The sequence below is a fragment of the Corvus kubaryi genome, unplaced genomic scaffold, assembly GCF_017639235.1.
Source record: "Corvus kubaryi isolate FWS band 111438036 unplaced genomic scaffold, C.kubaryi_AGA036_p1.0 35887, whole genome shotgun sequence".
Taxonomy (NCBI): domain Eukaryota; kingdom Metazoa; phylum Chordata; class Aves; order Passeriformes; family Corvidae; genus Corvus; species Corvus kubaryi.
In genome coordinates, this window is record NW_024580808.1 from 1,598 (window position 1) to 12,834 (window position 11,237).

Sequence of the window (11,237 nt, forward strand, 5' to 3'; positions counted from 1 at the left end):
CCAGCAGGGGTTGGGAATGTCCGGCAGGGGTTGGGAATGTCCGGCAGGGGTTGGGAATGTCCGGCAGGGGGTGGGAATGTCCAGCAGGGGTTGGGAATGTCCACCCTGCTCCCACCAGCCCGGGATGGGAGGACCCGGCTTTTCCCTCTCCCGCCATTCCCACCCCAGCCCGTTCCCTGCTCCCGGAGCCGGCACCTGCGGGGTTAACGGAACATTTTGGGATCCGGCTGGAATTCCCAGAGCTGTTTTTCCCGGGTTTCAGGCTCCGGGTTTTCCCTGGCTCGTTCCCAGCGGGGCCTCGTCTCCCGCTGGCCTCCAGGACACGAAGTCCTTCCATGGCCCCGGATCCATCCCCCTCCTCCCGGGCCGGCCGGGGTCAGGCTCGGGACACGGCTCTGGAATGCCGGCGGGTCCGGAGGGATGAATCCCGGAGCCTCCTCCCCGCCCTTGTCCCTGCCCGCATCCCGGGGATTGTTTGGGATGCTGCGACCTCCGCCCCATCCCCGTTCCCGGGATCTCCTCCCGCCCATGGAACCGCTCCCGGCCCATCCCTGCTGTCGTTCCAGGCCTGGATGGAGCCGGACACTTTCCTGGAGCTCCAGAGAATTCCTGGAGCCGCTCCTGCCAAACCAACCCCGCGGGCTCCGAGACCACCCTGCTCCAGGGATGAGGCCAGGGAAAACCGGGATCCCAAAGGGAGCGGCGCTTTTCCTTCACCCGCCCGGCTCCGCGCGTTCCGGGAGCCTTTCCCGCCTCCTCTCCCGGCTCCTGGGAATTCCGTGGCTTTGGGATCATTGTCCCTCCACCCCCTGGGGCATCCCAAGGGAAATGCCCGGGAAAGCAGCGGCTCAGCGGGACACGGAGCCCCCGGAAGGCGCAATTCCCACATGGAGCCAATTCCCACATGGAGCCTCTGGCTCTGCCTCCAGAGCCGCCCCCGTTCCCTGGAGTGAGAACCCAGGAGCAGCTCGGCATTCCCAAAGTCCTCATTCCCGCTCCGGGATCCCGGTCTCATCATGGGAAGGGTTGGGCAGCCAGGGCACGGATCCAGCCGGGGCCGGGATGTTCCCAGAAATCAGGGCCAGGGCTCCGCAGAAATCCATGGAGCTCATCCCGGCCACGGCCCTTCCACGGCCTCTGCTTGGAGAGCTCGGAAAAGCCAAGAATTCCCAAAAAATCCCCTCCCAAACCAGTTCCAGCCCAGCCCGGGGCGGTTTTGGAGCCTGCAATTCCTGGGAATCCTCCAAAATCCAGGATCAGATGTCCCTGGGATTCCATGGGAAATGTCCCCAGGCTGGGACATCCCTGGAATTCCAGGACAAATGTCCCCAGGCTGGGACATCCCTGGGATTCCATGGGAAATGTCCCCAGGCCGGGATATCCCTGGAATTCCAGGACAAATGTCCCCAAGCTGGGAGATCCCTGGGATTCCTTGGGAATGTCCCCAAGCTCGGATATCCCTGGAATTCCAGGACAAATGTCCCCAAGCTGGGAGATCCCTGGGATTCCATGGGAATGTCCCCAGGCTGGGATATCCCTGGGATTCCTTGGGAATGTCCCCAGGCTGGGAGATCCCTGGGATTCCATGGGAATGTCCCCAGGCTGGAATATCCCTGGAGTGGCTGGAAGGGTGTCCTAAGCCCGGAGGAAACCACCGGCATTCCCGACCTCTTCCCTCCGGCATTCCCGACCTCTTCCCTCCGGCATTCCCGGTCCTTTCCCGATCCCATCCCTCCCACCTCCCTCCGGCTCCGGCTCCGGCTCCTCCTCGCCCGCGCAGGAAAAACCCCGGGATGGTTTTCCCAGCATCTTTGCATCAGGAATTTCCCAACGCACCCTCCCCCCCCTCTCCGGCTCCTAATTCCCAAAGAATTCCACAAAATCCGTGCTGGGATCGCCGTGGAGACCACCCGGAACTCACCTGTGCCACCAGCAGCGCCTCGGTCACCCTTGTCCCCTTTGGGGCCGCGGTCGCCTGCGAGGAGAAAGAGCCGGAATTGTTGGAATTTCCCGTCCCTGCTCCAGAGGGACGGCACGGCAGGATGGGAAATCCCAAAAATCCTCCGGGAATGCGTCCCTGTGGTGGTGGGGAGAAGAAGGGGCTGGCGGTCCTGGAATTCCCCCATCCCGAAGAGCCCATTCCTGACTGCAGACCCCATAAAGGCAACAAAAGCCTGGATTTGGGGGTGAAAATCCCATTTGGAGGCTGAAAATTCCAATTAGGGGATGAAAATCCCAAATTCAGGATGAAAATCCTAATTCACGGGTGAAAATCCCAAATTTGGCATGAAAATCCCATTTTGGGTGTGAAAATCCCAATTAGGGGGTGAAAATCCCAATTAGGGGGTGAAAATCCCAATTTTGGGGCTGAAAATCCCATTTTGGGCGTGAAAATCCCAATTAGGGGGTGAAAATCCCAAATTGGGCATGAAAATCCCATTTTGGGCGTGAAAATCCCAATTAGGGGATGAAAATCCCATTTTGGGACTGAAAGTCCCAATTTAGGTGATGAAAATCCCATTTTGGGGCTGAAAATCCCATTTTGGGCGTGAAAATCCCAATTTAGGGGTGAAAAATCCCATTTTGGGGCTGAAAATCCCAATTAGGGGGTGAAAATCCCAAATTGGGGGTGAAAAATCCCAAATTGGGGGTGAAAAATCCCAAATTGGGCATGAAAAATCCCATTTTGGGGCTAAAACCGCTTCGCTTTGGGGCCGGGGTGGGGATGTGGCTTCCCCCCAAATCCCCGAGGAAGCTCCGATCCCTCCTCCCGAGGAGCTTCGCTGCTCCCAGCCCCGGATCCATGGAAAAGGGCGATGCCGGGGGTCGGGAGCAGCTGCCGGAACGGCCGCGCCCGTTCGATGTCCCGGGAAGGATCCCACATCCCAAAAATGATCCCATATCCCGTAACGACCTCGCTAACGAGCTCCGTCATTCCTTGGCTCTCCCGGACGTTCCTCCTCCCTCATTCCCGGGTTTTCCAGGCCCCGAGCGAGGGTGAACCCGGCCTGAGCCCAAGGGAAGGGGTCAGGGATGCTTCTCCTGCTCCTCCTCGGTCTCCAGGAACAACAAACAACGCCCGGAGCGGCTCCGGAATCCGGGAAAAAGGAAAACATCGGATCTCAAACGATCCCCAAGGAAAAAAGGAGCCGGGCAGGAAATTCCTGCCCTTTCCCTGGGAGGCTCCGCGAGAGCGGGATTGGTCCCGCGGGCGGGCGCAGCTGCGTGGGATGAGGGAAAGCGGCCTGGAGCTGATGGGATCCAGATGGAAACCCCCCCTCGGCAGCGGGAATGCGGCCAGGGATGCGGCTCCGGCACGGGATGGGGTCGGGACGCTGGAGCAGCCCCGGCTCCTCACATCCAGCCCGGCCGGCACAGGGAAAAGGGGATTGGGAAGGCAAAATTCCGGGTTTGATGGGTTCGTCCCCAAAACGGGGGAGGGAGAGGTGGGAATGATCCGGGAAGCGGCCTCGTCTTGGGGGGATCCCAAAGTTTGAGCAGCAGGGAAAGGGGGATCGGCCCCTCTGCTCCAGCTCCGGGATCCCGACTCCCGAAGGAGCCATTCCAGAGGAGGCCACGGAGCTGCTCCCGGGGCTGGGAGAGCTGGGAATGTTCACCTGGAGAAGGGAAGGATCCAGGGAATCCTCGGAGCCGCTTCCCGAGCCTAAAGGGGCTCCAGGAGAGCTGGGATTTGGGAAAGGGCTGGAGGGGCAGGAGGCAGGGAATGGCTTCCCAGTGGGAAAGGGGAGCTTGGGCTGGGATCTTCGGAAGGAATTCCTGGCTGCGCTGGAATTCCCAGAGAATCCCTGGATCCCTGGCAGTGTCCAGGGAAAGCTTGGAGCAGCCTGGGATCATCGGGGGAGGTGGAAGAGAATTCCAATCCCTGAATCCCCAACTTTTCCCAGGTACCTCCCCGAGAGCAGCAATAATCCGGGAATCCCGGAATGCGTTGGGACCTTCAATCCCATCCCGTTCCAACCCCACGATGATCCCAGGCTGCTCCAAACTTTCCTCGGACGCTTCCCGGGATCCAGAGGCAGCCCCAGCCTCTCCTTCTCCTTCTTTCCCCCTTTTCCCATCTCTCCTCTCTTCCCGGGAATTCTCAGGTGAGAATAACTTGGTGACTCCGGCTCTCTGAGGTGTTGGGGCTGGAGAACATCCCAAAAATGGGATCAGATTCCCTGTGAGCCCGGAGAGAGCCCCAGGGCTGGGACAGAGCCCGGGAATTTGGGAGAAGCCTCTCCTGGTCTTCCCCAGCAAGCTCCAAGGTGTTCCGGGCCATTTTCCCGTCTTTTTTTTTTGGGATTGCGCACAGAATTTAGGGCCAGACACAGGGACAGAGACCCTCAGCCCTTCCCACGGATCTGCAGGGATTGACGGCTCCCCAAAATCCTCCAGGAACATTCCCAAAAACTCCTCCCCAGGGATGTTCAGAAGGAATTTTCTCTTTTCCCCCCAGTTTATCCCTAAATCACCGACCCCACCTTGAGTTTTTCCTGCCGTTTCCTCCTGAGTGTATTCCCTGCACAACCTTTTCCATGGAAAAGTGGGGGAGGACGGACCTGTCCTCACTTCCCAGAAGAATTTTTCCCATTTGGAATGGAGGGGGGGAAAAAAAAAAAATCCTCCACCGAGGTCATTTTGAGGGAAAATCCATCCAAAATGGGAAAACACCAACAAGGGAAAAGACTCAGGAATCTGCTGTGGGAAAAGCTGTTCTGGGAGAGGTTTAAACCTGGAATTTTCCATGAGGAGCCTCCTCCACACCTAAAAACCCCATTTCAGGATTCCTGGGATGCAATTCCCAGGGAACCGAGGCCTCCTGTGCTCGGAGGGAGGTCCCTGGAGCAGGGTAAGACAAGTCCTGCAGAAACGCGGGATTTAAGGCAAAGCCTGGCTTTGGATCCGTGCCCCCCTCCGGGTCTGCTTCCCATAAATCCCAGAGAATCCCCTAAAGTGCCCGAATGCTGCCAGAGGGGTTGGATTTTCCTTGGAAAAGGGGTTGGATGAACCCCTGAGCCCAACGTTCCCGATCTCCGGGGGGAGGGAGGTGGGGATGGACACCGGAGCGCTGGCAGTGACCCCCATCCGTGTGGGACAGGAGGGATCCCCGGGATCCTGACGGGATCTGGGAACGGCTCCTCCTCCCGGTGGGAACCTCCCGCGGCTTTGAGGTGGTCACGGAATTGTTAAGGTTGGAAAAGCCCCCGGAGACCATCGAGTCCAATCCGGAGGGGTTGGAATCCATGGGGATGTGGCACCTGGGGCCACGGAGCAGGGCTGGGAATGGTTGGCCTTGGAGAGCTTTTCCAACCTCAACAATTCCATGATTCTTCGCACAGCAAATCCGGCATCAGGCTGGGGAATCCCAACTCGAGCAGCCCGGGATTTTTGGGATCATTTGGGGTTTAAGGAGTTCTCAGCATGGGCCAGTGAGAAAATCCCTGTTCCCGCTGCTCTGGGGATGTATCCAGGGGTTTTCCAACCTCCTGGAGCAACCTGGGAGGGCGGGAATTAAAGGATCTTTAGGGTCCCTTCCCACCCAATGCCAAATCCAAGCCACTCCCGGTTTTCCCTTCCTGCCTCCCCAGCAGGAATTTTGAGGCTCAAAGGGCATTTTTTGGGACTGCCAATCCCGGTTTTGGTTGTGGCACGGAGTTTCCCATTCCAGGTGTCCAGGGACGGCCGTGTCCCGCTAAATCCCGGCGCGGCCGCTTCCTACTCCCACAGTTTTCCCGGGTGTGGGAAGTTGGGAAACCAGAGCGAGCCAGGAATGGCCCAGAAAACAAACAGGAGACGATTCCCGAATCCCTGCCGGAACCAAGAGTGGGAGCACAGCCCGGGAGGTCCTCACGGAGCCCATGGAATGGGAGGACATCCCAAATCCATCCGTTCCCTCCGAGCCCGGCCCTCTCCACTGCTGCTCCTCAATGGAACGGTCTTGGCGTAGGAATTTTTGGGATTCCCGTTCCTCCAGGAGCTCCGGGTGGTTCCCGAGCCAGAGGATCCCCCACTCTCCCCTCCATGACTCTGCCCCTCATCCCGGGCTCTCCGGAGCCCGTTTGCTCGCGGATCCCAGCCGGAAGCCGTGTCCGTACCTTTGAATCCGCGCATTCCCGTGGGGCCGCGAGGGCCGAGGTCTCCCTGATCCCCCTTCAATCCGCGTGGGCCGGGGGGGCCCCGCTCCCCGGGAAGCCCTGGAATGAGGACGAGGACACAAAATGAGCCGCTTTCAGCAGAATTCCACAATCCCGATGTGCCGGGAGTCCAGGAAAACCGGGAGACGCCGGAGAGTCCGGGCCATCCTTTTTCTGCACTTCTCTGGGATACGGGATGGATTTATCCGGGTGCTAAGGAAGCTCTGAGCATCCTAAAGCTCGGATGGAGGCAACTGGGAGCCGAAGCTGGAGAACAAGGAAGGAAAAGCGGGATCCGGGGGCGGGAAGAGATCCCAAGGAATCGGGATGTGCCCCCCGTGAGCCCCAGGAGTCCGTGCTGTCCAGGGGGGTCGGATGTTTCTTGGAGAAGGAGCTGGATGAAACCCCCTGATGTGAGCATTCCCGAGCTCCGGGAGGTGGGAATTGGGGCGGTAGTTTGGGAATTCCTTCGCAGGGGACACAGCCAAGCCTTGGAGGTGACCTCCATCCACGTGGCACTTGGACCTGCACCTGGATCTGGTCCTGGACCTTGACCTGGACCTGGACCTGGATCTGGATCTGGTCCTGGAACTGGTTCTGGAACTGGACCTGGATCTGGTCCTGGACCTGGTTCTGGAACTGGACCTTGACCTGGATCTGGTCCTGGATCTGGACCTTGACCTGGATCTGGTCCTGGATCTGGACCTGGTTGTAAACCTGATCCTGGTCCTCGAATTGGATCTGGTCCTGATCCTGGACCTGGATCCAGTTGTGGATCTGATCTTGGACCTGATCCTGGTCCTGGAACTGGACCTGGGTCTGCATCTGGACTTGGATCTGGATCAGGAACTGGACCTGATCCTGGAACTGGACATTGACCTGCATCCAGATGTGGATCTGGACCTGGATCTGCATCTGGTCCTGGACCTCCACCTGAACCTGGACCCGGATCTGCTCCTGGTCCTGGAACTGGATTTTGACCTAGACCTGGATCTGGTCTTGGATCTGGATCTGATCATGGACATGATCCTGATCCTGGAACTGGACCTTGACCTGGACCTGGATCTGGGTCTGGGTCTGGACCCCAACCTGGACCTGGATCCAGTTGTGGATCTGGGGTGGAGGGCAGGACCCCTGTGCTGGAGATGGGATCTGGTGGGACCTCGGGATGATCCCCCTGGAATGATCCCACAGGGCCTCATCCCGAGCCTGAGCTGGGCTCGGATCCGAAGCTCCTCCAGCATCCAAGCCTGGCTCCATCCATGGGGAGGGAGCCCTGGATTCCCCTGGCACCGCTCCTCCCGCCCGTCCTGGGCTGGGCTTTACCAAACTCCCGATTTTCCTCTGGTTTAGGAGGAAAAAAGCTGCCAGGAGCAATTCCAGCCCCAGCTCCGGTGGGGATTATCCCGAGCTCCAATCTTTCCTTGCCGTGTCCATCCCGAGGAGGGCTCAGGACCTGGATTTCTGTGGGGCAGGGGCAGGGGAGCGGATTTTCCGTGGGATTTTCCGGGGATACACCTGAACCCGACCTTCTCAGCTCCGAAGGGTCGCGCCCACATCCCGAAAAACTCCAGGAAAAGACCTAAAAACCGTGGCTCTTCCCACAGCTCCTCCTGAAGGTGAACCCTCCCGGGATTGTTTTGTTTTTCTGTCTGAACGAGGAAAAAAATGGGGAAAAAAAAGGAAAAGCGAGGAAAAGAGCCAAAGTAACTCCGAGGGCTGTCACACCCAAGAAAAACAGCCACGAATCCGTCAGCGCCAGAAATTCCAGCTGGGAAGGATGAGGAGCTCGGGCAGCTGGAGGGGCTGTCCGAGGGAGATCGGATTTCCAGGCTGGCTCTGCCTCGCTTGGCTGGGCCTGGGAAGGAGCGATCCCAAAATCCAAGGGTTTGAGCCCAAAGCAATCCCAGCAGGGGCAGGGTGCCCCAGAGTCCTTGGAGCAGGGGATACCAGGGATGGATTTGGATCTGGATCTGGATCTGGATCTGGATCTGCTCCTGGACCTGGACCTGGATCTGGTCCTGGATCTGGACCTGCCTCTGCCATCCAGAGTCCGATGGGGTGGGTTTGGAGCAGGGGATAACAGGAATGGGTCTGGACCTGGACTTGGACCTGGATCTGAACCCGATCCTGGATGCGGATCTGGTCCTGATCCTGGACCTCAACTTGGACCTGGCTTTGGGTCTGGATCTGGACTTGGATCTGGACCTGGATCCAGTTCTGGTTCTGGACCTTGACCTGGACCTGGATCTAAATCCCGATCTGGTTCTGGGCCTGGTTCTGGATCCAGATCTAGAGCTGGAGCTTGAGCTGGATCTGGATCCAGACCTTGACCTTGACATAGACCTGGACTTTGACCTGGATCCAGATCTGGAACTGGAGCTTGACCTGGACCCGGACCTAGTCCTGGTCTTGGACCTGGACCTTGACCTGGACTTGGATCTGGATTTAGATCTGGACCTGGAGTTTGACCTGGATATGGATCCAAACCTGGATCTGGTCTTGGACCTGGACCCACATCTGGGTCTGGACCTGGATCTGGACCTTGACCTGGACTTAGGTCTGGACCTGGCCTTGTGCTGGACCTGAACCTGGACCTTGATCTGGATATGAATCCAAACCTGGATCCGGCCCTCAGCTTGGCCCTGGAGCTCCATCACCTCTGGGATCCGAGTGGATCGGAGCTCCCAGTGGGATGGATCCCATCACACCTCTGGGGGCACAGAGTCATTCCCGGTGGGATCCTGCACCACCTCTGCCCTCGGAAGCAGAGCCAGCATTCCCAGGGATCCCTTAAAACCAGAAACAGCTGGAGCTGAGTCTTCCTCAGGGTGGGAATGTCCTCTGGTGGCTTCCAATGGAATTCCTCCCGAAACCAATGGAATTAAGAAGGGGGGGAAAAAACCTCGGCGTTACTGACATTGGAAGAAACATCCTGGAAAAGCCTCGGAGTTCCCGGGATCTGCTGGGGGGATCCAGCAGCAACTCCAGCTCTGGTGCCTTGGGAGGATCAGTCTGGGAGTGGGGTGCCCATCTCCTGCTCCAGCCTGCCTGGGAGACGCTGGAATCCGGGAATATCAGCCCAGATCCTCCTGGAGCCGGGTGGGCGATGACATTTTTCTCTCCAGGACCGATGTTCCAGGATCCGGGAGAGCAGATCCATCCCCACCTCCCTCGGGACATCCCACGGGACAGGTCGGGAAGTCAGCGGGAGTTGTCCCGTTGGCTTTGGATCCGCCGGGTTATTTCGGGATGGGATTTTGGGGGATTTTCCGGACACCGGCAATGTTTTCCTTACCTCGGAGCCCGGGAAGGCCGGGAAGTCCGGGCTCTCCCTCCACCCCTTCCGTGCCTCGGTCTCCTTTGGGTCCCGGTGGCCCTGGAACACAACAGGAGGGCGGGAATCCCATCTCGGATTCAGGAATGCGCAGCGGGAGATCCAGGGATCTCCAAGAAGCACAGGAGCAACGCAGGGACAAAGGAGCTGCCGGAGCGGTTTTCCGTGGTTTTGAATTTTTGGGGTTTTCGGATATTAAATTCCAAACTGGGCTCCACCGACCTGCTCCGAGTGCCAGGAGAATTCACCTGGAAGCTGACTCCGGGAATTCTCCTTTTGGCCAGAAGTTGGGATGTTCCCAATGGAATAAGTGCAAGAAATCAGGGGGAAAAAATTGCCTTTTGGGAATGTTCACAGAATCATGGAATTTCGGGGGTTGGGAAGAATTTTAAGGATTGTCCATTAGGGACGGTTTCCTTGTGTCCAGCTGGGCTGATCCTTTGGGAATTCTGGAGATGATCCTTTAGGAGAGAATTGACAGCAGGATTCTGGTCGAATCCCAGGAAAGAGCAGAAAATCCCAGTCCGAGGTTTCCTCCCTCATCCTGCAAAGGGTGAAATCCCCAAAGCTGGAAATAATCGGGAGCCGAAACAATGGGAAGAAGGAATTTGAAGAGAAAAATACTGGGAAACAAAAAGACTCCTAGGATGAGAGAAACCAGGGTGGGGAGAGGCCGGGAAGTCATTCCCACCCACCCCGGGGGAGGATTGGGAAGTGTTTTCCTAGAAATCCTACAAGGCAGGAATTCGGGAAGCTGAGATCCAGCCAGGGCTGTGGGCGATGGAAAAGGGTCAGGAGGAGCCAGGATGGGCACAGCGCTAATGGATCAGGATCAAGGATCTGGGAATGCTCTGTAGGAATCAGCGGGATCCAGAGTGGGATTCGGAACGGGATCCGGAGCGGGATCTGGAGCGGGATCCTGACTTGAGGCCAGGAAACGTCCCGGGATGGAGACGGACAGGGACAGGAGAGGGCGATGGGAACGATGGAATCACTGGCCCTGGCTGCCTCTTCCCAGGGAATGAACAGCTCCGGGGGCTGAGGGGATGTAGGGATGGACCCCAGATCCTGGGAATGGACCCCAGACCCTGGGAAGGGACCCCGAATCCTGGGAAGGGACCCCAGATCCTGGGAATGGACCCCAGACCCTGGGAAGGGACCCCGAATCCTGGGAATGGACCCCAAATCCTGGGAAGGGACCCCAGACCCTGGGAAGGGACCCCAAATCCTGGGGAATGGACCCCAGATCCTCGAAAGGGACCCCAGACCCTGTGGAAAGACTTTGGACCCTGGGGATGGATTCCAGAGCCTGGGAATAGATCCCAGACCCTACTCCAGACCCTGGGATGGATCCTAGAGCGTGGAGATGGACCCCAGACCTTGGGAATGTACTCCGGATCCTGGGGATGGACTCAAATCCCAGGAATGGACCTCAGACCCTCGGGATGGATCCTAGATCACGGAGATGAACGCCAGATCCTAAGGATGGATTCCAGACCCTGGGAATGGATCCTAGATTCTGGGGATGGATCCTAGATCCCAGGGATGAGCTGCAGACCCTGTGGATTGACTCCAGACTCAGGGAATGGATTCCAGACCATGGGGATGGATCCTGGATCCTGGGGATGAACTCCAGGCCCTGGGAATGGGCCCCAGACCCCAGGGATGGATCCCAGATCCCATGGAATGGACTCCAGACCCTGTGGATTGACTCCAGACTCAGGGAATGGACTCCAGACCCCAGGGATGGATCCCAGATCCCA

The 11,237-nt window shown here is 58.3% G+C and overlaps 3 protein-coding genes across 5 annotated transcripts in view; all 3 read right to left on the bottom strand.

The window, feature by feature from the left end:
* Positions 1–11,237, bottom strand: part of SCARA5 (scavenger receptor class A member 5) — a gene marked incomplete at its 3' end in the record, with an annotated part of 24,128 nt that overhangs the window by 1,246 nt on the left and 11,645 nt on the right. The window contains exons 4-6 of the mRNA XM_042019815.1: positions 9,436–9,516; positions 6,099–6,197; positions 1,922–1,975 (exon numbers count right to left, since the gene is read on the bottom strand). Of these exons, the coding sequence (XP_041875749.1) occupies positions 1,922–1,975; positions 6,099–6,197; positions 9,436–9,516 (234 nt within the window). The remainder of the gene's footprint in view (positions 1–1,921; positions 1,976–6,098; positions 6,198–9,435; positions 9,517–11,237) is intronic.
* LOC121660450 lies at positions 6,204–9,429 on the bottom strand. Of its 2 annotated transcripts, none has more exons than XM_042019812.1 (2): positions 6,897–9,429; positions 6,204–6,824 (listed from the first exon to the last, which is right to left on the bottom strand). In XM_042019812.1, exons 1-2 carry the CDS (start codon positions 7,050–7,052, stop codon positions 6,351–6,353), a joined length of 630 nt encoding a protein of 209 aa, XP_041875746.1. In that variant the 5' UTR covers positions 7,053–9,429; the 3' UTR covers positions 6,204–6,350. Both variants share the same exon structure in this region; 1 of them encodes a protein (XP_041875746.1).
* LOC121660451 (WAS/WASL-interacting protein family member 3-like) overlaps positions 9,523–11,237 on the bottom strand; it is a 3,945-nt gene continuing 2,230 nt past the window's right edge. Inside the window, exons 2-3 of one of the 2 annotated variants that reach the window (XM_042019813.1) lie at positions 10,695–10,783; positions 9,523–10,574 (exon numbers count right to left, since the gene is read on the bottom strand). In XM_042019813.1, the coding sequence (XP_041875747.1) occupies positions 10,466–10,574; positions 10,695–10,783 (198 nt within the window). In that variant the 3' untranslated portion in view covers positions 9,523–10,465. Of the gene's footprint in view, positions 10,784–11,237 lie in introns of both variants that reach the window. The other variant, XM_042019814.1, reaches the window with a different exon arrangement.